This window comes from Meleagris gallopavo, chromosome 4 (genome assembly GCF_905368555.1).
Source record: "Meleagris gallopavo chromosome 4, MGAL_WU_HG_1.1, whole genome shotgun sequence".
In the NCBI taxonomy this organism is placed as follows: domain Eukaryota; kingdom Metazoa; phylum Chordata; class Aves; order Galliformes; family Phasianidae; genus Meleagris; species Meleagris gallopavo.
Genome location: NC_139407.1, coordinates 58,867,655 through 58,892,525, shown reverse-complemented (window position 1 = coordinate 58,892,525; position 24,871 = coordinate 58,867,655). Strand labels below are relative to the sequence as shown.

Below are 24,871 nucleotides of genomic sequence, written 5' to 3'. Positions count from 1 at the left end.
TTGGAAGGCTCGCGGGTCCACCACTGTGGGCTTACATGCAGCTAGAACCCTGATAGTCACGCCGAGGCCCTGTGCTGGTCCCACGGGCAGGAATAGCTCCCAGGGGTTGCATGGTGAGGCACTGCAAATCCCACGCTGACACCAGCTGCGTTTATCTGTTCTTGAGTGGATGCATTTGATTTTTATATCAAATAACAGTGCTCTTGCCATTGGTGTCAGCCTGCTATTAGGAATGCCATCAGTGGTTTAAGACAAGGCTTTTATTTTTTTTTCTCTAGGTGGTTGTTTAGCTGTCCGAAACTGCACCAGCGTAGTTCTGTGTGGTGAATACTAGTGAATGTGTAGTGGGGGATGGAGGGAGTCATAAACTGTTATCTACAGGCTGCCCTGGGAGGTGGTGGAGTAGTTTGTGGGTGAGCTCAGGAAGAGGGTATATGTCACACTGAGAGACATGGGCTACAGCATGGATTAATGGCTGGACTAGATTATCTTCGCAATTCTATGATTCTGTCTCGTCTTTTGGTTATAAAAACTTCATAGGAAACAGTAGTGCTTGAAAATGACGAAAGCAAATTCAAAACTTATTTTTCCACCAGAAGAAACAATGTAAAATGTAGGAGAATGCATGCTGGCAATTTGGCTGCATTCAGTTAATTACTTGTGAAGCGTGATGGCAGCACTGTCCCATAGGGTTGGCGCTGGGTTCTGCTTGCTGATGTGAAGCTTCTCATGGTGCCCTCTGGTATCATGGAAGTTTTCTACAATTGACTGGGGGAAAATAGATGAATATTCAGATTCAGTTTTCCAGAGAAGGGTATTGGGAAGAGCGGAATAAGACAGAAAGAAAAACAAGGAGCAAGGAGTGTTGTGGTGTCATTCCTAGTTGATGCAAATGGGCACAAAAATATTGTAGATTTTGTGCATGAACTGTTGTAAAACCACAGATGAATGAATGCCTGGAGTCTCTGGAAATCCTGAGTCATTTCTACACTAATTGCCTAGGCAGCAGGCTTAGCTAATAAGCTGCCTTCACTGCACTCATTTATGCATGCTTAGACTGCTGTTTGTCTGCTTTTGTTACAGGCTTGTTTACAAAGAAACTGTTGACATTTAATGTTCACCCCATATATTGCAGAAGAGTCATATTTAGGATTTATATTTATGAACAGGATTTATGTTAACACTTAACAAACCATCATCCTGTGTTCTTGTATTTTCATCAGTGATGAAAATAGTGTCATTACAGCCACTTACTGCACTGGTACACATTTTGTCAATGCAGACAGACTGTTCTAGAAATATCTGGCAAAGATTAATACTCTTTTAATGTTATTTCTACTGTTGTATGTCCATATGCATATATGACAAATTCATGTGTGTATTCATATGCATAAATCATCACCAGGAAAAAAATCGTTTAAGATTTCTGATGGAGTTTTGTGTTGTTTTGTTGCTCCTGAGCAGTTCAGGTTCATCTAGATTGTTCAGCTAATAAGAAGAAATTAGTGCTGGAGTGAGAGATGCAATAATTTAGTTATGCAGGAGGACCTGTACAACTGAGTGGCTGGAGATATGTAAATAGTGCCCAACAAAGAGCTCAGTGCATGGTGTGTCCCAGAGCTGCATCCCAGGGCTCAGAGAGCTGCATGTGCTTATTTTCTGCTTAAAAATGCTAAGATGTCTTGCATTTTCTGTATTGTTGAGGGAAGGTGCCCTATCTGAAGTGAGAACTGTTTTCACACAAGGTTAACAGACACTGCAGCTGTAGCAATAATCAAGATGATGAATTTCTTAAGCAGGTAAAGAATAAAATTGCCCCTTACTTGCTCTACTGTAATAATGGTGTTGTTATATGTCAGGACTAACACTACTTGTGCATAGTGCTTGAGAGCATACAGAAACAGCAAGTGTAGGTCACGCTGGTGAACTTGGAAGGTAGCTGTTAATAAGCTGGCGCTCATAACTATATTTTCTCTCCCGGGGAACCATTTTTACTGAATGAGAGCTTGTTTATGTGACTGCTCCATCATGTTCAAAACACTGGACATTATAAAGCACTAGTTTCTTTTACTGAAGTTTTAGAGCTGTGATTTTTTTCTAACAATCTCCATGGTCTGGGCACAGGCAGGAATCTCATAAACTACAGTTCTTAGCCTGTGGTCTCTTTGGATCTGCTTAGGCTTGTTTATTCAATATGAACTGATTCCTGCTGCTCCTAGCAATGGGATTTGCCTGTGACCTTGGTTCTACATTTGAAAATAGCAAGAATTATTGTTTAAGAACAATACTCATACTTAATATCAAACACTTCTGCTATACTGTTGTGCAGTCTCAGCCTCGTAATACCGAACACAAATAGAACCAGAGTCCCAAGTGTGCATACTCTTATGACAGTGCAGCAGTACTCATACTGCTTGACAAACCAGTGTTGTATCTCTTGTACTAGTTGATTTTGGAAACTCACGGCTTTGTGGAATAGGATTCTAACTGTAAAGCATAAATTCTTGTTAAGAATTTAATTAATATTGTGTGTTTAAGAAAACAATTGTTTTTTATAATTGCTTTTTTCTGTTTTAACTTTAGGTTATTACAGATGATCTGTGGCTTCAAAAAGAGTCAAAATGTCTGGGGATGACAGGTATGTACCTGTTTTCTTTCTTGTCAGCCTGTGGGAATCTCAGCACTCCAAGGAGATGGGTGTGCAATTGTGCAGGGGACTGAAGCTGTGCCCAGTTTTTTACTTGCACTCTAACTTGGGAGAAAGAGAAGAGAGAAGAAATGATGCAGTCTAGTTCTAAAGGTATTCCATCAGAATTTTTACCAGAGGTGCTGGCCCAACATACCAAATCTGAGTGGTTCCCGGAGTACTCTTCTGCCTTACTCCATAATCTCAGTTTGCTGGAGGAGCTTGACCATCTGTACTTGGCTACGGATATGTGCTGTCAGCATCTCTGTCCTGGCATACAGCCCTACAGAGGTAGAAGCACTCATGGTGTCCTATTTCTGTACCTGTCAGTGGGACATCTTCATCCTGGACCATGGGGGAAAGTTCTCTTGGAAGTTAGGCTCCCCAACAGAAAGGAGCCTCTATGAGATGGCGTTATTTCCTACCTTGCCCTGGATCATTTTCAGGAGTCCTCCTCTTTCCCTTTTAGTCATAAGGATGTATAGGAAGCTTGCTCTGATGCCCTGTGTTGCAGAAAACCCATGTTACTTGAATCTGGTCGACAGCTTGTTGCTTTTCAGAAGCTATCATTACCACTCCATGTTTGCTAACACTTCCAGTAGCTACTTCTGAAACTTTGAACTATCTTTATGCTTGAAGGAATCGCTTGCAGCTTAAAGGAGCTGCATCTGAGGATTGCTGCCACAGACACTTTGAGTAGATTTGAACAAATTTTGTTGTTTCTCTGAGTCTCTGGTCTTCATTTTCTTTATCAGAGATGATAAATAACATGCTGCTTCACAGAGGTGTAGTGGAGATAAGTTATGACATCTTCATATACTGCATTATTAAGGACGAGGTAATGTCTGGAACAGACCCCTCCTCCATGGCAGAGGATGCCATTCCCCAAAGGATGATTCCATAATGTGTATTTGCCAAGAAATTACACACATTGAAGCAGTCATCTAGTGAGATGTCTCTAATTTCTTTGCCCTGTGCCATGGCTAATTCAAAAATGAATTTATTAATTTAAATAAGAAAGCAAATAATTCAGATTTTCTCAGGTTTCCTGTTTGTTTTTCCTCCCTGCTGTATTTATATGATATAAGCTTTTCTGCTCACATCTTCCTTTTTTAGGAGTTACAAATTAATAACATATAATCCACTGAGAAGGGAATTGCATGTGGTTTTATAGCTCAGAAGAACCTTCTGGTGCTAGACAAAGTGAAGTAATTGGAGGATTTTAATGATTTTGTGTGTGTGTGTATTATTTGCTGATTGTCTTCCATTCCACTAGTAGGTAATTACACATGTTAAAGGAAAGGCTGCTACAAGTGCTGGATCATATGCCTGATTTTATGGCTGAGAATTGTCCCATGCTAGTAAGAATACATTTTTAACACATTTGAAGCTAAGTTCTAAAAGGTTTGCTTGATCAAGATGCTGGAATGTTTATTTCTTACTGAAGAAGTTCTCAGTGAAAGTAGTGAGACTGGAACTTCTGCATAAAACATTTGCCACTGAAAATGGCAGCATATTGAATTGAAACTGTGCCAGCACACAGATTTCATAGTTTCTGGTTGAAGTTTTTTTCAAGTTTTTTTCTGAGTAAGACTAGAAAAAGCAGACCCAAAATACCTCTGTGATTGGGGAGCACAATGGATTTGTAGAATTATGTTATAGCCTGGCTTAATTTAGCAAAACAAGCATGAAAATAGATTTGTTTTGTCTGGTTGGTGTCTGTAATTTCTTTGACTTTGTAACAAGGAAAGCTAATGGCAGCATTCAAAACTGCAATACAGTAAATTACTACCTTTGCTTGTTCATTGTTGTGTGTAATTGAAAAGACTTTAAATTGGATCTGGTATCCTGGATGGTTTTCAGGACAAGGAATAATTGAGAACAGCAACAAAAATAATATAGTAAACAGGTATATTTAACTCTTTCCTTTCCCTACTGAAATAAAGCCAACTAATTCAAAGCTTTATTGATAAATTCAGAGGAAAAGCAAATCAGACTGTGATTTGGGACTTGAAATATGCCACCTGTGAGAGCTAAGAATTAGAATGACTGTTTTTAAATAAATTAATTTTTAAAAGTGAGCTTGACATTTCACAAACTTGTCACAGCCTTCACATTCCTACATATATTATCAGTTTAGGATTTGTTGTAAAGGTATGGGAACCTTAAGGACATTCTGAAATCTTTGCTGGAAACCTATTACAAGACTATTTAATTTCACGTCATCCTATTTAATTGCTGTGCCTTTATCTTAACTGCTATCAAGCACATATAAGGCACTGGAGGTTGTAGAAGTTATACCTACCACGGATACTAATCTACAGCCTTGATGTGTTCAGGATGCAGCCTTTTTAGTCGTTTGGCTCAAGCTTATACTTTAGTATTGAAGGTTCCCACTAACGTCTTAGCAAAGGACAATAGGCTGATTGCAAACAGAGGACAATTTCTTTTCTTACATAGCCATTCTTTCATCTCCAGCTCCTGTGAACACAAACCTATCATCATGACAGACTTCATGTGGTAGGGTAGGTGCATTTTGTACCACATTGGGTCCTCTCTGTATTTGGCAGAAAGCAATTGTAATGAGAGGTGATGGTGGGAGACCTCTCCTCTCTGTGTATTGTATGTGGCTTGACTGTGGCTGCTAAAATTCCAAGAGGGTAAGATCACCACCCAAAGCAGTAGTGCACAAAACAAATGAGTTGTCAAATGACTGTTGTAGGGGGAATAGCAAAGGAAATTGAACTTGGTCGCTGTTTGTTCTGGTCTGATTGTGCATTTGAGACTGCTACAATTAGTTGGGCACTTTTCAAATTTTATTATTGAGGCGCTGTGCATATGTGGGACTGAGTGAGTGCTGTAGGAACATGTGTTAAAATAGAATGCCAGTCTTCCAGCTGTTTCAGTTAAATTAATATTTATTTTCATGTTTTCATTTGGCAATTCAGTACAAAGTCAAACTGTCAGCACTAGTAATTAACTAGGAATATGCAATTTTAGGCAGGGTTCTGGTATATCTGTTTGTATATTTGGTTATGTAAGATTAAATAATTGGAAAATATTTAAATAACATGCTGATGAAGTAAGTTCAAATATTTATCGACTTGATGATAGACTGTAAATGTGTGGAATGTTTAACTTACATCATTGAGGAAGAGAAAGAAAATTTCGTCTTGGAGATTATTTTATTCTCTCCCATCTCAGTAGAAAGTGAAACTACTGCCTTACTTTTATGAATGTTTCATTTGGAGTCTTGGGGGATGTTTGCAGCAAAGCCCCAGATGAAGCCTCATGCTCTGTGGTGATGCTCGCTGGGGGATGTTTTGGCCCCAGGCTCGACATGTGGGGAGCTCCTGGCTGGGAGGTGCTCTGGCTGAGCAGCTTGGCAGCGTGTGGCTGGAACTGCTCTTCTGCTAGCAAAGTTTGTGTTTCAAAAAGGACTGACAATAGCTTCTGTTTAGAACCAATGGAAGTGAACACTGTGCAGCTCAAATAATGGCTTTTTTGAAAGCAGCCGGAAAAATGACAAAGATTGGAACTGTAAGAGAGGGGAAGGAATAGAGTACAGAGTTGGTGTAACAATTGAGATGCACGTCTGAAGAGGCGCTGACAATGGTGTGCTCTCATTTTTGATCTGCAGGGTATCAAAAAGAAATCTTGATGCTTGTTAGTGAAAGGCCACAGAAGTCAAGCAACAGTATTTTCTAAACTCAGACAAATCTACTTGTAAAAAAGCAATTTCAGAACAGAAATCTAGGATAGACTTGGAAACTTCAGAGCATCTTATGCCTGTAATATCCTTTCTGAGGTGTTCAGTATTTGGCTTTTCAAACAATGTTCAGCTATCTACAATCCATTTAGGACCTTATCTGAGAAGAAGCAGTATGTGAATTAATAAATACAAATATGTTGTAATGAGGTTAAAGTATTCAGTGAATTCTGTAGAAAAACAGTTGCGTTCTTGCAGGTCAGCTGGACTGAGTGACAGTTAAATATTTGTGGATCAGGCAAAACATATTTTGTTTAACTGACATTTGATACTAGAAAAAGTAATGAGATATAAAAGTGTTGCTTTACTGGCAAGGGAAACAGGTTATTAGCAAACAGCCTGTGCTGTTAAAGTTAAAGGATGAGAAAAAAACGGACATGTATCACACTGATTGTATCTGTTTGAGCAAAGCCTTCCCCTAAGTACTAGGGAGATGCAAGTGAATTTTCAGAAGTGTCCTCGTAATTGTCATCAACATCAAGACTGCTTGATGTAATGTCAAGAAGCTGCCAAATCCCTGGCATTACCAGTGATGGAGAAGCCAAATAATGTGTCTGGATCCTTATGCTGGGAGCTGCCCACGTTGCTGAGGATTGTAAGTGATGACAAAGCACAACTTGAAAGCAGTCATCTGTGTAATTAATAATCCAGAGCTCTGTTCAGAGGCAAAGAAAATGATCCATTAATTAAATTGGGTATTATGGACTTGGTACCATCTAGAGAGAAGTATCAGAGTTCTCTGTCACATGAAAAGAACAGTTGTAGTTGAATATGCTGATGGAGAGCCCTCATGGTATAGGGCACAAGAACAAAAGGTATTTAATGAATCAGTTACTCCTCTTCTTGTCTGACTGCCTTCATCCAAGATGCAGAAGGAAGTGATGTGCTAGAAAAGAAACACTATAGGGGTAATAGTTGCTCAGTCTATACATATTTCCATGTTGACTTCTGACTCTTGTAAAGCTCTAAGAAGAAGCTCCATATCTTCAATTAGGGCTTCTTTTTCTATAAGGGAAAATGCTTCTCCTGTGGTCTGTTAAGAACAAGAAAGTTGGTGCTCACCTCCATAGGTGTGAGGTGGCAATTGCATCAACATCTAAAAGGCACAGCAAGTATGAAAAGAATCCTTTCAGTGTTTCAATATTATATATATATATAAGAAGAAGCATGATTCTGTTGTCAGAACATAGACTCGGAGCTGTTGTAAGCAGGATATAATATGCTGCTTGATCTTCTGGGGAATGCCATGGCCAGGTGGGACCAGGCTGACAGCCAGCATGTCAGTTCAGCGCTGGCAGCATTCCGGGTGATTTGGGCTGTTGCTTCATCTTGAAACTGAAATGCAGCGTGCATGAATGCCCTGAAAAATAGCAGCCCAAAAAGTTTGCAGGCATTTGGTATTGTAATTAAGTACCACTGTTCTCCTAACCAAGTTTTTCTTATGATTTGTATGGTCCCTAAATTGGTCTGCGTCTGTTGCACTGTGAATAGTTTAAGTATGCAAGTGAAATTTAAGGAAATGAATTAAAACTAGCTGTAAAATCTAAACAAGTAATTTTTCCTGGCCTGTATAAGCACAGTTTTATCCAGTATAAACCACTCTCACAAATAAAAAACATGGTATCTTGCATGTGAAGTTCCCTAAGGTGCAGCTCTCCATCTGGGTTCTGTAAGCAGCAGAAATGAATCTCATTCCTATGTTAACAAAAGCCTTTTCAGTGATCCATTTGCATTCATACACACATAATAGGACCTTCATCTAAACATCGAGTTAGAAATGTGCTGTGGACACCTTTTCTGTTTGCAGCTGACATTATTTCTCTGTATTGGTTTTACAATGCAAAACTGTCTTTTGTAAAACAGGAGGCTTCTTGTATTTCTCGTGAGGTTGTCAGTATGTTCAGCATGTTCAGTATGTTCAGCTTTTTATATTTCATTAACATTTAATAGTTGAAAAAAATGAAAATTTACAGAAAAAGTCATTTGCCAAAAAGCCTTTGCGCTTCAGTGAGAGCTTTTGTTTGCATGCGTATGTATTGCTAACGATTAAAACACAGGGTTTAGAAATAGGTAATAAGTGAAAACTATTATGCAGAGAGTGACAAAATGTATCTTTCAACACAGAAAGGCAACTATCATTTTGAAATTTTTGTTTCCATTTTTTCTCTTCCGCAGCTTTATTTTTTACAGCTGGGAGATCACTGAATTTTAGTATAATCTCCTATTACTATTGTCATATGTGCATTTCTTAGATGAAACTAATTATCATGTATTTTTAAAGCTGTTCTTGTAATTTCATGTAATATCATGGCATAAACTTCACTAAAAATGTGAGAGTTGGTTAATAGGATACCATTTGTATTTGTAGTTACTAAATTGAAATGTTTGATTCAATGGCACTCCAAATCAGCTGAAAAGTAATTGACACCTGCAGTCAACCAAGAAGTATTTTTGTTCTGAATATGTGCTGAAGTTTGTAATGGTTAATTGGCAGACTCTTGCAGAAGCACGGCGCTCTTAATAGTGAGGCCGCTCACACTGTAGAGTGCTTCAATTATTTATGCTTTGCTGAAAAGATTCTTTGTGTTGAAAATATTAATAGTTGATTTATTGCTGAACCTTTTTAACTCATGAATTAGGTGATTTAATGTGGAGTATATATGAACTTCCTTAGTAGGATGCAGTTCTAATTCTTGCTGGCTTTTCTTGGGCAAGTGCCATCTCTGTTTCCTACCTACCCCCTACCCTCTTTTCCTACCTACCCTCCATTGCCTGTTTAGATTTTAAGTGCTTTAGGGTAACATATGTGTGCAGAGCACTGGGAATCGTGATCCCCATTCCAGGCATGATATGCACCAAAGCAACTGCTGCACAAGAGCCGCCTTTAATTCTAATACCGAGTCTTGCCCTGGTTTTCAGCACTGCAGTTGCCTCTGATGGTTCAAGCAAGTGAAGTCCCTGATCTGATCTTGACTTCTGCAGCTTTGGATGATCAGTGGAGCCATTCGATATTTGCTCTGATACCCTCATGGACAAGGAAGATTTTGTTCAGACGAGAATCTTCTGTTAACCACCAGCTGGTCAGTAAAAAGATGGTTTGACGATTCCAGTGTTTATAAGCATCATAGCAATTATATCAAAAGTGGATGTTGATGGGAAATTGCTACTCAATTAGTACATTTCTAATTATGTCTTAGGTGATTGTATTCAGTTTAGATGTCTTCAGCAATACCAAATGGTTGTGAGGCTTCTAAATAATTATTGCAGCAGATACAGCTATGTGATTGCTTTTTGAATTCTGGCACATAGTAATGAATTGCATCAGTATAGATTGCTGAACTTTATAAACAGTATATTTTTGTTAGGGAAGTTTGATAGATAATTTGAAAAGATGAGTATGTCAGTTAATACACTGTAGTTAAGAGTGGGAGTCTATACAAATTTGGGCTAACAAAAAGATTTATTGCTGGAATAAAAAAGTTCTTAAATTTGAATATGTTTAAAACATATTTTTTTCTAATTTCCTTATTTACGTTATTTAACTTGTGCTGCAGTTTGTGAATTGTTTCTTTTACTATGTAATCTTTTCACCTTTCATCACAGTCTGAAGATGTGTCCAAGTTGTCAGCATCCTCTGGATTTGGAATAACCCTTCAGAAATGTGCTGTGGTAAGGTTTGTTTACATTTATTTTGTTAATTTGATAGAAAATTTGTACTCAAATGTCCTTTAAAAACTGTTGACGGAATTGTATCCATACTGAATGTGGGCACATTTTTATGTTGAGATGATTGTAATGATGAGTAATTTTGCATTGATGATTCATAACTGAATGAAGTCAGTGAAATCTTTTCCCAGACTTCAGAGGATTTTGATTATGTCCATTGTAAAATACCTCTGTGTGAATCTGTGAAAATAGAAATGTGAGAAAGCAAGTGAACAAGACTGAGTAATGACAGAAACTTCTTTAGAGAATGCGATAAGTCTTCTGAGATACATTGGCTTAACTGTGGGTGCCTTACCTGTGTCAAGTATGGACTCCTTTTGAAGCATGGGCAGCCTACTCTGTCCTTGAACATCCTATCACAAAGCTGTGGAAGAGTCCAAGAGTCACAGTCAGCATACTGAATAGAACGTAGCTAAGAGCAGAGATTTTTAATGAAAAAAAAAAAAATCATTTGACTTGCATTAAGTGCTTATGAGGAGCAAAGGCCTCGCTGATTGAAAGAATTTTAAAGTTTTGCATTTTACATTCATTTTACGTTTTCAGCTGGCATAGATTGATAGATCTACTTAGACTGTTATTTCTTCTTTCATTTTTTTTCCTCCTGTTTTTTGTTTTGTTTTGTTTTTTCCCCATATTGGTTGAAACATGTCTGAATTTTTGTCATTGGAGACAGTTCACAGTGCTTGCCCCTTGGAGGAGGAAAGTGTATCCAACTTTAAGGCAAATCTGAATTCAAATATCGACATGCTACATTTGAGGATAGAGAATTTAGTACCCAGTACAGAAGAGGTGACATTATGAGCTGCACCAGATCATTTGCACAGAAAGAGAATGAATATTCATTGCACTCATGGCACTCATTAGCTATAATGTCATTATTGAAACGGCTGCATGTCATAATTAATGAGGCTGAATAGTGAGCATTTCAGGAGTAAGAAACAGTAACATAGAATATTCTGAATATTTTTGGACTGTGGATTCCCAGTTTTTATATTGGAGCTTTTCAAAATGAGAGTTTGAGATTGTTACATGCAGTTGTTTTCTGCTATTCATAGCACAGCCTCATGCTTACTAATTAAAAGTTGTGAAATCCTGCTGTACAAGATTAAAGTTAGTCTGCTGTAGATGCTAGGATTATCAAAAAATAGTTCTACAATGCTACGCATTGTAAATTACTGAAAACTGTGCAATTGCATGTAAATTGTCCTCCATCTTCAAACGTATTTTGTGTTTTGTTTCTCTTTGCTTACCTTGTCATGTACTTCAATCTTAATTCATTTGAACAGATGCTTTCCTACTAAGAGGCAGACTGGCCATATGGTTGTCTTTTACTGTTTTAAATGGGAAGAAAAAAAAGTGAATCCTGCACATTTCCCAACCGCTAGCCATCACTGACTGCTCAGAGCATGGAGATGGCATACGTTTACTTCTTGAAGACAATGTTTTCCAACACTTAATCATAGAAATATACTGACTGTAATTAGAGTGTTCACATTTCACTTGTGCTTTGAGTGCCCAATTCTTCTTTCTTACCAGAAATGTGCTCCTTTAGGGCCTTTGATGTGCAGTATCACATGAACATTTAGTAGTGCTTCATAATGACAAAATCTTTAGCAGAGCCGAAATCTTTAAATTTGTCTGTTTGGCTTTTAAAAACTTACCTGTCTCCTTTTGGACTCCTAAGCATTCTCGAGTCTCAGATCACCTTTCTTCAAAGTTGGTTTCAAATATCCTTCATTCCTTTCACTTCCATGGCAATTCCTCCTACAACGTTCTTTCATTTGCTGTGGTTCTTTTCATTCCGCTCACCCATGTACTTGGAGTGAGATCTGTCGTAGGGGATGATAACACACTTCAGTGGCAGAGAGAAAATGATATAAGCACTTATCGCCGTCATCAGTGGCTGCCACTGAGTTCTCTTCTGGTTGGCAGCATAATGATGTGCTCCAAAAGTGAGAAAAAATATCTTGAGGCAAATTAGAGTTGCAACTTAAAGGAGATACCAGTAGCCAGTGATCTCAATGGCAGCAACATAGGGAGAACATTCTGTCTGGGAAAGATGAAACTAAACAGTTTCCCCACTTCTTGGTTCTCATCTGCTATTTTATCCACTCATATCAAAACAAGTTTTCCCCACTGCACTTAGCTTAAAACTCATTTCTGATCAGAAATAAGCAAAGTAAAACAAGTACTTAAAGTTATTGACAAATGCAGCATGACCTTTTGGCTTCCTGATGAACATTGCAGTAGAAAATAGACAACAGGTTTGTGATCTCGCTGATGGGTTGCTTTGTTTAATCATTGAATTAAGAATTTTATTAAATGAAGAAGAAATGCAATTTTAGTTGGGCAAAGATAATACATACAATATATGTAAGTGTGCATTAAACCTCTGGAATAGTGGAAGGAAAGGACTAATGCTTCCATTCCCTCACCTACTTATGAATATACACAACCTACTTCTTTTGGCTATTCTGTTGTAGGAATTTGCCTCACTGTCTGGTTAGAAGCATGGGATAAGACCACTGAATCTGAATTTTTGCCTTCATCTCACAGAAGAGCAAGAGAGCATAGGGAAACAAATTGAATGAATGAAAAGACTCAATTTTTCTATCTTTTCCAGCTCCTTTGTAGTTTTTTTTGTGTGTAAGTCCATCCACACTTATAATGGAAGATAAGGTAGTAGGTACAACTTGTGTAACATAGTATTTACAGCCTGCGTGGCTTCAACCTGAATTCTTTCAAGGTGTGTTTTCTTGATTCATTGATTGGGTCAAGATTTAATATGGATTTATAAAGGAAAGCAATTTGGGATGTGAGAAGTATGCTTGAAGTCATTTCATTTAGTTACATTAACATTTTCATTAGTCAACAAATGCTTAATGGAATAAATAGAAAAAATCACCTATCTGCATTGCTAGAGCTTGCTTATTAATTCATGAACTTTGCCACTGTCTGGAAGCAGAGCTCTGAACCCCAAGTGCACTAGTGGTTCAATCAGCCCTTAAGTCAAAAGAGCAAATAAATGGCAGCTGGCACTCTTGGAAGAGTTACTTGAAAAAAAGAATGGAAATAGAAAAAGAGTGAAGAACTATTAATGAGAACAGCTTGCAGAAGAAACATCTTTGTGATACAAAATTAAGAATTTTACAGAATCTGATTTTAAAGTTGCTATATGGTTTTTGCTTATCGAAGGGATATTCAAATTCTGGTTTTCTGTTACTTCTGGCTCACCAGGAGAGCTGGGTTTTTAACTACTGCTTTTCTGTCTCTTTGTCTCTAAGCAATAGCATAACCTACCCAAAATTAAAATCTCCTTGAGATTTTGAGATCAAACCAACTATAATGTTGTTTGTAGGTCACTGAGAATGCCTTCAAAAACTGAATTACTTGTATAGTGAACTTTTGCTAGTAATCAAGATGACAAATTTTGCTGCATATACAGCTATTTTGTACTGTTAATATTTCTCTTTTCAGGTGGATGTGGAACATGACCCTCAAACTGCATACATTAGACTTCTGATTAATAACACCAACTCACTGCTCTCAAGAAACATCACTGATCTTGTCCTTCTGGACAATATCACTGGTCTACATGTTCAAAAAGACAGTGGTAATGAGACAAGAGATGGGATGCAAATTTACAGGAAAAGATTCTTGCAAGGTAACAGATTGTGCAAAGATGTAGCCCTGATTAACATGAGGAAGAACATCTGTTCAAATCAGAACATTTATTTATTTTTGATGGTGTAAACTCTCCAATTATCAATTATTAGAGGTGAAATATTCTCTATCAGGTTTTGTGCTGCAGTTTAAAATTCTTTTAACTCACATTTTGACTCCTAACTTTGAACTTCCTCTAATCTCCAAGGCACACAGTGAGCTCTTGAAATCTATAAAAGTCACTGCCATCAAAATGAAACAGAATCTTTCATGATGGTGTTTGTTCATTTTGAATATATGTAAAGGGTGCTACGTAAGCAATTTTAGTCATATCTGACAAATATTTCTTATTTATCCAAAAAATTGGAAAGTGCGCAAACACGTTGCTTTAAAACCATGGCATATTGGCTTGCTTGGACAGATTGTAATTACAAAAGACCATGCAAGTCAGCAAGGTGATTAATCAGAAAGAAGGCAGCTCTGCTCTCCCCAGACTGGAGCAAATTATAAAATTGAAGCCATAGGCCAAAAAAGACATTCCAGTCTTGGAGTTAGCACATTCCCTGAGTAGCTGTTGGATCATTGCACATTCGTAAAAACTTGTCCTTCCTTTTCCTAAGCACGTGCAAGAGTTGGAAGATGTGCATAGAAAATTAACTGTTTGCTTTTTAGGATTATGATATTCCTCCTGGAGCTTCAGAAGTCTTGAATAATACCTGTTTCTGGTGGAAGTTTTATCTAGCTTTTTTTGTTGTGTTTTATGAGTGAAAAATTTCGAAAGAGGAGAGGAAAATCAGTAGACCAAGGTTGCTGTCTAATCAAAAGTGGATTGCTAGACTCCATTTCTAAAAAAACAAGTGATTATGGGGCAAAGAGTTGCTGGCTGTCATTTTTAAGAACAGGTGATCCTAAAAAAGAATAATTTCTGATAAAAGAATTAAAAATGGACTTTCAGAGCTGTTGCAGTAAAACGTGTTACTGCAGTTATTGAAGCTACTGAATCAGGAAATGAATCTGATTTAGAACATAAAGGTTATGCTATATAAGTCCGACATGCTGTATTAGCATGACGTACTGTCATGCTGCATGTTAACTAGAGTGATTTTCTTGTGGTCCAGTGCATCGCGAATAAAAACGAAGCTGAAATTTCAGTCAGACTCTTCTTTTCAATGGGAATAGAACCAACCAGTTAGTGGTTATAGTGCAGAGTATTCATCTGACTTTAAATAAATAAATAAACAAATAAAGTTTAGTTTTAGTTGTCCAAACATGATGCTTTTCAGTAGCTTTAAGCATTATTTAATGCAGTTTCCATATCCGGTGCAAAATTTGCTTGTGTTAGTAGAGGCAGTGTGCAGAAAGGATGTTGCCAGGCCCATGTTTGCCAAGAACTGGCTACTCTGGATGTGGGGGATTTGCTGCATTGGAAAGGAAAAGCTACAGTGCTTTCCAAGGTCTTCCCTGGGGATATTTGAGAAATTTTCCTGAGATAGAGTAAATTTATCCACATTCTTCTTCTGTAGTATGCTGATAGGCTCAGGAGGCATTCCCCTTCTGAGGATGTTGTGAGCTTACTGCAGCTAGTCTCCTAAGTGAGTACCTTTGCTGGCAAGGAAGCACAATCTAAAGGGGAACCTAAACTCCAAAATGTTTTATTCATATTAAACTTGCTTTCCATATTTTGCAAACATCTATAACTGCAGCTGAGCTCAGCAGGGTGCTCAGTTCTTCAGAGAATCATGCCCAGTATTGTGCATAAAGAAGATATGCAACTCTGCTGGGTTATTTTTAAGTCAACATAGCTACTGTTTGAAAATTCAGATGCTATTACTGAGAGGCCAGTATTTTACTGTTAGATGTATCTCATGTATTTAATCTAACACACTTTTTTTTCTTCTCTCTTTTAACAGTTGGGGAATATTTTGCAATCAACTATAGTGCACTTCTTGATGCAAAGAAAACGTGGAATGGTAGGGTCTTGACACTGCCTGCACAGCTGACTTTCAGGAGTTTGTCACAGGTATTTGCTGTACAATTTTATTTTGTTCTTCTCTGTAAAGAAGCACCTACCTGTCTGCATAAGCAGTGAGACCTGTGGTGAAGCCAGTATGTACGGAAATGAGGTTCTGAGGCTCCCTGGTTGTGTACCATACATTTTAAAATACACAAATTATTTGTCATAGCTTGGGAAGTTTTAGGCATCCTTTACATAAAGAATGCTTTTGATGTGTTGTCCTGTAGCATTTCTCACTACTTTTTGTATTTCTTTCCTATTTGACCTATGTATCCTGAAAATGTGTTGCACCTCCTTATGAACTTTTTCCTGGTTTTTTCTGTGAGGGATTGAAAGTTTTGCCATGTTTTTATCAGAAAATAATTTCTTTTTACCAGAACCACTGTCTGAGTTTGAGATGTTTGAGACCTTTGAAGAGATTTGAGAGGAGCTGGAGATTTTCCAGCCTTGGTGATTTTTGGTGCAACTCAGTTGCACCAGGCTCTGAAACAAGTGACCTAATACAGGAGTTAACCTGACTAGGAAGCAGGACTAATGACACAGGAAGAGTGGTTTCTTCCAAAGTAACCATTTCTCATTCTTAAACATGGCTTGTTTAGTTCCCTGTGGTTTATATAAATGCATGTAGTCAGAACCTCTGGATATATTTTCATTTGCAGCTGCTGTATCACCCATGTTTTAGAGGGAAAAAATGATGGTTGCACATGAGGGTATACTAGAGTGGCGAAGAGTAAGACTCATGAATCTGGGAAGCATAAAAGGACATTTAGCAGAACTGATGGATATTTAGCAGAACTGATGTATGTGAGTTGCTAACCTTGATCCACACAATACATATACAGTGGCTTAGAATCCTGTTCTTTGCACTTTCTGTCAATCCAGATTTTATATGTACAGAAAAATGTAATTCTGTGAGCACTGGAGTAAGCCTATGCATGGTTAGAAGGAGAATGAATTGCACAGAGCATTGTTACCATTACACTCTCGTGTCAGATTTATTTCAGCTTTATGCTTAATGAGAAGTATAGCTTTTTTTTCTATGGAAAGGCTTTTGTAGAGACTCTAGACTGTTTGAAAGTGTTATCAATTGGATTCTGCTCATTTTTAATACTAGTAATATTTTTCTCAGAATCAAACAGATCTTGTATCGTTGACCACATTGTTCACAATAACTGAAGAAGAAAAGACTGAGGTAAATGCTATGACTTTACATTACACTGACTCCTCTTCTTAAACTTGAATAATTTAAACTAAATCCGTGGGGGGCTAAGGATATACTTACGTATTTACGTCTCATTAGTCTTAGCAACTGGTTATTAATTATAGACAAGTTCTACCTTCTCTGGTTTTAAGAGGAAGAAAACAGTGAAGCTTTGTTGTCTTAAAGCATCAATATTTAGTATGGAAAATCGACAAAGTTCCTTTATATTCCTAGCCATTTTTTTCATTTGAAGCATTGTCCAGCTACAGAGGACATTGTAGTGAGGAATTTGTTCGCCTGATCTTGGGCATAGCCACCATGAGAAAGCTTTTGCCTTTTCCAAAGCTGTCCTCCACCTGTTGACAAAATGGTTATGTATCGTGGTGAAAAAGGTGAGATGTACTGTAATTTGCCCATAGCTTCAACTGTTTTAAATGCTCCCATGTTCAGATTTCATTTATTTAAAATTATGTGGTGAAATCAATACATGTATGCGACCAAATAAAATATTAAAAGTTGACCTTGGGTCTAGAATAATGAACTACTTGCACAGTCGTGGCAGTGCCATGCTAAGTTAGGCCTGTCAGCTTTCATGTGGTTTAATTACACACTTGTGCTGTTCTTGAAAGCTTTACAAACACTGTGAATTCTTTTTTTTGCATTGGTGAATGGAAGTGCTTGGTTGCCTGTGTAATGTGGTAATGTGGGCTAGGAAAACACATGAGCATTGCTTATCTGTGTGTTCTTGCCAGATGTCTCCACACTGCTTCAGGGGCTGTGAGTACTGTGTGGCTCTGTCCTTAGCTGAGTGCTTTTGGCGCTGAATAGGAAGATGTAGTGAAAAGGGCAAGAACTATTTCTCCTATCTGACTACATTGCATGGAATGTATGATAGACATTACTTTGACCTGATTTTTGTCAGACTTTTTTCTCTCAAATCAATGGGAGTGTAGAACCTTTTCAAAGAAAATCAGGCCTCTAATGTCTGTTCACTTCACTTAAGAAATTAGCTTTGCATGTGGGTTTGCAAGTCAGCCTTCAGTGCTGACACTGGTCCTCTTCTGTGGCTTATATGGGGTCTCTGGCTTCCCCTGCTGCAGCATCTGCTGCAGCATCTGCTGCAGTGCTTTTGGCATTATAGTCTGCTATGGCTCTGCCGTAGCCAAAGAGGTAGACTATCCATGTAATACTCCTTTCACTCAAGCGTATATCCAAGAAAATTGACTGTCATCTAGTACTACTTAAGTGTAAAAGCGCAGGTAATTCTCTATCCAACGACTTTTCCACAAGAGCTTAACCTCTTAACAGAACTGTCTGCCCTGATATAGATTGTCACACTATGGGTCTCAGCTTTTACTTACAAAGCACAGAGTAATTCCTTAGCCAGTATTTTTTCACTGCCAAATCTTAAACAAGCTTCTTTTCAGCTTCGCCAGATTCCTGCTTTTTGTAAAAGCCTGGATAGTTATCTAAATTTCAGAGTGCTTGGAAATTAGACAAACACAAGTGGTTTAGGGCAAAGCGATAGTGGTTCCTGAGCAGCATTTTTTTTTTTTTCCTAAGTACTGTATATGGCATCTCTTGTTCCTTGAAAGTAGTGGAACTTCAGGCAGAGCCTTGGTGTTGCGTAGTTTGATAAGAACCATTGTGGGATGTCCTCTTTGGCCATCCAGCACAACTGGAGAAGCTGAGCGACAGTTAAGAACTGTAGTTTTCCCAAGTCACACCCAGATGTTAGTTAGCGACGTTTCAAGAGATACGGGCTAGAGAGGCAAAACCTGTTAAATCTATGGAGGGAATAAACAGCAGCTTAGAGAAGGATTTACAAGTTAAATCTTCCAAGTAAATTTAGAGATGAAGATATTTTGTTGCCAAGTGATTTGGCATGACACTGGCTTTCCTTCTTTAACTTTTTGCTCTTCAAAGTTTTTGTAAAGTTCTAACTGGACTTCTGACAAGGAACTGAGAGGCAGCATGGAGTTAGAGGAGGAGTGAGCTGTTAATAACACTGCTGTGGATATGCTGAATGTCCTTCCTGGTCATCCTTAGTGATACAGGGGTGCTTCAGGGATTCATTATTTTGTATTAAGTTTCATTTTTCAAAATAAATAAAAACAAACCAATGAGTGAGTGCTGAGTGTCTCCAGCATCTTTGGGGAGCTGATCCACACAACGTCTGACATAAGGGAGTTTATTTCATTTATTTTGGTGTTCAAAAACATGTATCAGAGACAGAATAAGCAGGCAATAAAAGGACAAAATTCTGTTGTTGAAGTGGAATACATTGTTTTTAAACTGCAGACAACATTTGATTGTTGCCTCCTATGCGGAATTCTATTGATTGCATGGAATGCTCTCAGCTTTTTACTTTAAAAGATGACCAAGCACTGCTTGTAAGAGGCATGTTAATTATTTACACTGCCCTCAGCAAAGTGATTATTTTGTGGTGAAATATTATACTAGTAGCTATGCTATTTTTCATCCAAATACCTCAAAGAACTAAACAAACAATGAATTAGCTTTTGCTACATGAAGCATGAAGTAGAACTTAATTTTTAATGTGCTTCCATTTAAAGATTAAATTAAGGCCTGAAGTGGAAGGCCTACAATGATATTAGCTGACTTATAGTTCCAGTGCTTCTGCTATTATTTCTAAGTCTGGTTTATGCAGAAACTGTAAGGATTGCACCCATCAGGTGGTTTTGTCAGTTGTCATTTACTTACTCATTCTGAATTCGTACTAGTGTTTTATCCCTGCATTTTTGTTGAATCAAGAAATTACTGTTATTTTTTCGTAGCTGACATTCGACTGATTTTTCTGAGGCTTTGAGCATCATCAAATGCCACTAATTTCGATGAGACTTGGGAGATTCTGGCAATGCTATCAACCAGGCTTTAGGTACAGTCCACCCAGAAGTCAGAGCACTTATAATTCAATCTGCTACTTGGGATTACAGAGGCATTTGAACTAGTTGGATGTATGTATGGCATGTAGGCTTCAAAATCTATGGAAAGCAGGCACTACTAATATTAAGAAAATTAATATTAATAAAAATTAGTACTTGTAATGTTGAGTAACCCTGATGTTGTATGAAGCCATCTAAAAGTAATTTACTATGTTGCATACAGCTGTAATCTTTGAATATATCTTTGTATATATGTAACATGGTATTTTCATTTCAGGTCTCCTACAGCCATGCCATCCATGCCTCAGGATTCTTCATTGCTTTTTTTGTTTCCCTGGTATTGACATGTGCTGTTTTCTTCGTTCTTTATCGAACCCAATTATTAAGATGGAGTTTCTATAGTAAAAACCAGGTGAGTCATATATTCTTTAACGGTGTCTTATTTAATTTTGTTATTGATCAAATCTTGTGATACAAGGACTACAGATTACCTGAAGAGTTTTTGAAGATAAATAAAAGGGTACCAAGTGCTGGATTGTATTCACAGCTAGTGTAATATCTTCAACTCCTAATCTTTAGCATAGTCAGATTTTGAGGGGATGTAATAATGATCTGATCAGAAGAACTGCTGGCAATACCGGGATGTTAAGCTTCAGAGCGGAGCAGTACTAGCCTTGCATTTGTTTTCATCTTCCTTCTTATTTTCATTATTCCCTTTTCTCCCATAATGAGAGGCAGAAAGTCTCTGGAGTAGACCGTTCACCCTGAATGCAGCAGATTTGAATCCAAATAGTATTTATGATTATCAGGAACAGACAGGGGTTTTAATCTGAATCTCTTAGTTCTTTGGATTTGCATTAGTCTCTTGAGTGGTTGGGTTTGAGGAAAGAGCATTTACAGTATTCTTTATTTAGGCCATGCCAGTTTGTAGAAAGTATTCCAGTACATACTGGGCCAGAGAGAGAAAATGCAGAGTCTGATGAATATTCATCAGATTAGCCCAAGTTTCATTCACTCATTTTATTAATTATTTAAATATTTATGTGACATGATACAACTTCAGTGGGAAGGAGCTAGAGAACTCCGTCACTATTGCAGTGATGAGAGCAGTCCTATAAGAGAAGGAATGTTTAGAGATTTGAACCCATTCTCTGTTCATTTGGTGGTGGATCTCTTCGTGGGCTACTGGGTCAAGTGGGCAGCATCCCTCTGTCTTTTGCTATTTCAGCTGGACTTGGTCTAAATATGGTGGGTTAGGATGGGAGTAATGATACAGGTGAGAGAATACCAGTCATTTGAGAATCTCCCTGGGTCTGTTGGGCAGTATAAAGTGTGCTGGCTGGTGCTGTCAAATTCAGATAATAAAGATAGGGAAATTTTAACTGGTAACTATGTTGTTAACTCTGTGTTTGAATTTCAGTTTGATTTTTTTTTTTCTTTAGTAATCTCATTTTTCAAACACTCAGAAAACTTTAATTTGTAATCCATAATGAAAATGTCTGTTTAACGGTTTAAAAAAAAACTCCATGATAAATGTAAAGATTTGGCTGAAGTACAGCTGTGAGCACATTTATGTGGGCTGTGTGGTGAGCGGTTTCAGATTTTATTTTTCCTATGACAAGTAACTTCAAACTTCAGAAACCCCTTGTATGCATTTTTTGGGATACTGCTGTAGTGTGGTACGTGTGGAGGCAGTCCAGGGAGAGCAGTGGGAAGCACTGCAGTTGAGTATTTTAGAGTGTGCTTCAGAGGCTAGAGTAATCTCACTGGAAATAATTTATTTTGGGACGAAGTGCATGCAGTTTGTTTTATTCAACTGAATCAGATTCAAATAATCATAGAATGGCTTATGTTGGAAGGGACATCAAAGATCATCTAGTTGCAACCTTGTGCTGTGGCCAGAGCTGCCACCTACTAGATCAAGCTGCCCAGAGCCCCATCCAGCCTGGCCTTGAACACCTCCAGGGATGGGCTTCCACAACTTCTCTGGGAAGCCTTTTCCAGCGTTTCACCATCCTCTGAGTAAACAATTTCTTTCTAAAATCTAACTGAAATTTCCTTTCTTTTACCTTAAAGCCTTTCTCTTTTGTCCTATCATTGTATCAGACCGTGGTAAAAGCTGGTCCCCCTCTTGCTTATAAGCTCCCTTTAAGTACTAGAAGGCCACAGTGAGGTTTCCCCACATGTGTTTTCTTCGTAGTTTAAATTCTGTGGACCGTTTACTTTGTCATTATTTTCAGTAAGTGGGAAAATAAGGTGAATTACATTTCTTATAGATTTGCTGTAATAGTTCTGTCTGATCCTGTGCAGAGGGGATCTCTTATCAGGCTGATGGATGAACCAGATGATCTCACAAATCACTTCCAACCTCTCTATGGTTAAAAATTACTGTTAATACATTAATGTTTTTTATTTTTTTTAGGCCTGAAGAAATAATCCCTTTAAATAAAAAGGTCTTCTTTTGTTTCATTTTTACAGAAAAGCCTCTCATAACATTTTTTATTAAAAAGGGGCAATTTGTTCCTAGCATCAGATACTTGCAGCATTTTGTTGTGTATTATTAGACCTCAGTCTCAAGGTTGTCTCGCTGACCTGTGAACTATCTGACTCACTTCTATCATTCATAGGATTAATGTTTCATTTTGTTCACCTTACAGTAGCGTAATCTTCCCATACCATGGTAGTTTGTTAAAAACTGTTGTAGAAAAGTTTCTAGTAGAAAATAATCTCCTGGAGGGCTCTTGTAAGCGTACTAAAGTCTGCTGTCCTTTTTTGCATTGATTTCTTCATTTGTATTCCTGATCTATAAGTACATATATTTTACATCTGATATATAAAAAGTTCAGCCTGAAACAAAGGTGATATATTTGATCCCAGGTAGGTATTTGAACTACACAACCTTCTTATACCCTTGCTAGCTGTCCAATATGATGATAAGTTGGAGTCTTTCCAGTAATTCAGGGTTACCTGTAATAAGATTAGATCAGACTCTCACTGTAACTTTTTAAATAATCTGAAGCTTACTTTTTTTCTTTCTTCTTTTTTAGGAAATACAACATGAACTCAGTCAAAATCACAAACTGGAGCATTCTCACTTCAATTCAGGTGACCTGTTCAGTGAAGATGTAATTATGAATGACCAAATCATTGATATACTGACCTTTGAAGAATCAGGGAATATGCTTCAGGCTTTAGAAGAGTAAGAATTCCTATTGTTACATCATGTTTATCACATTTATTATAAGCTAATCCTTTGAGCATGATTTGACTATCTGCCTTTTAATTGATTTTGTAACGTCTGTTCACGCATATGACTGTATTATTACAGTCCAAACACCTTAAGTAGCCATCTGTGGAAACTGAAAATTATTTTAATTCACATTGCTTTACTCACAAAGTCATGTCTTTATCTAGACCTTAGGCATGCAAGTTTTCCTATTCAGAATGAACATTTTGTTTTGCTTCCTTGTGGTTCATTATGTGAAGGGTGACTTCTGTGTTCAAGAAGATGTTAAAAGGTACATTCTGCTATTGTTGAATGTAGTGGTGTTTTCATAGCTTTTGTCCCAGCCCACTCCTGGGCGCTAGCATTTCTGTGTAGCAGCATATTTTGGAAACACCTGACTCAGAGTCTTAAGGAGTGATCAGGCTTTTTGGCAGAAGTGTGCAGCTATTAAACAGCATCTCTTTTTCAGCAGAATTGGAAAAGATGTCTGCTGTGAGGACAGAGCAAGTTTTGTTAATTTAATCTCAGGGTTAACTCTAGCAAGTCAGGTTACAGTCAGTATTATGCAACTATAAAGTCTGTAGAAGTTGAAAAGTTAAGAGACTCTGGAAGTAGTTTTCTTTGTTAAAGGATAACTAGCGGCATTATTATTTCCTGCATTTTCTTGATAATTTGGATGCCTAATTTGCTTTTATAACTACATAACTGCAGATTTTGAGAGGACTTAAACTGAAAAGTCATAGGTGAATGTTGAAAGGGTCAAATAATTTTTTAACTCATTTTGCTATTATTTTTTTAATCAAAGATAGTGAATATTTTGCTATTATGAGCCAAAATATTTTTTTATTCACAAGCATATGCTAGTTTGATAATTCACATATTGGTACAGCTATGTGTCATTTTCTCTACGTGGTTTATATATAAACTTGCCAACATAGTTGATATATTCTTTCTGAATTACACTGGGATAGTAAACATGGTTGGAATCATTCTGGTGTTTTGCTCTGTTATCCAGACAGAAATGAGAAAATTACTTAGAAAAGTGTGAGCCACAGAATTTTTTTTTGTCCTCTTTGCAGTATGAAGCTGTATTAATAATTTATGTATTTTACAAAGTAACAGTGCCAAATTGTTTAGCAAATACATTAGGAACATGTGTTCAATATTTATGGACAGGGACCTCTTTGGAGTACAGACAAAACATACTTTCAATATTTCATAAGGAAGATTCTTATTTGTTTTGTGAGTTTAGTCTTAGTAAGTCATTTCCTTGCTGCGCATTATGCAATAAAATAGTTTGGTTTTTATTCTCAGTAGGTTCCTTGCTGTGTATATTTCTTAATATTGACCCACTGGCAATGAATACTAATGAGAGGAAGCTATATGTCTATATATATGATTATATAAGTGCTAGAAAATCATGTTTCAAAATGTCTCCTCTATTGTACCTCTGGAAAAGAGCATAAAAATAGCTGAGCAATTTGGCTTTGTGTCCAACATGATGAAGTCTGACCATGCTTATAATCTCAGCTATTTTAAAGGCAACTTTATTTCTTTAAAATGACTTTCAATTACTGCAGCTTTTCTTTTTCATCTTGATTTCATACTATGCTATGCCTACTAGAGTTTGGCAGCATTCTAGCTGAATATCTAGCTGAACTTGAACCTGACTGTTGATAC

General features: G+C 37.5%; 1 protein-coding gene across 2 annotated transcripts in view; it reads left to right on the top strand.

Moving 5' to 3' along the window:
* The window catches only part of EVC2 (EvC ciliary complex subunit 2), a 63,759-nt gene that overhangs the window by 472 nt on the left and 38,416 nt on the right, over positions 1-24,871 (top strand). For both annotated transcript variants that reach the window (XM_085223488.1, XM_085223487.1), the window contains exons 2-9: positions 2,584-2,638; positions 9,375-9,535; positions 10,059-10,124; positions 13,659-13,845; positions 15,755-15,864; positions 16,988-17,050; positions 20,243-20,377; positions 23,013-23,164. In XM_085223488.1, coding sequence (XP_085079614.1) covers positions 2,584-2,638; positions 9,375-9,535; positions 10,059-10,124; positions 13,659-13,845; positions 15,755-15,864; positions 16,988-17,050; positions 20,243-20,377; positions 23,013-23,164 — 929 coding nt within the window. The remainder of the gene's footprint in view (positions 1-2,583; positions 2,639-9,374; positions 9,536-10,058; positions 10,125-13,658; positions 13,846-15,754; positions 15,865-16,987; positions 17,051-20,242; positions 20,378-23,012; positions 23,165-24,871) is intronic.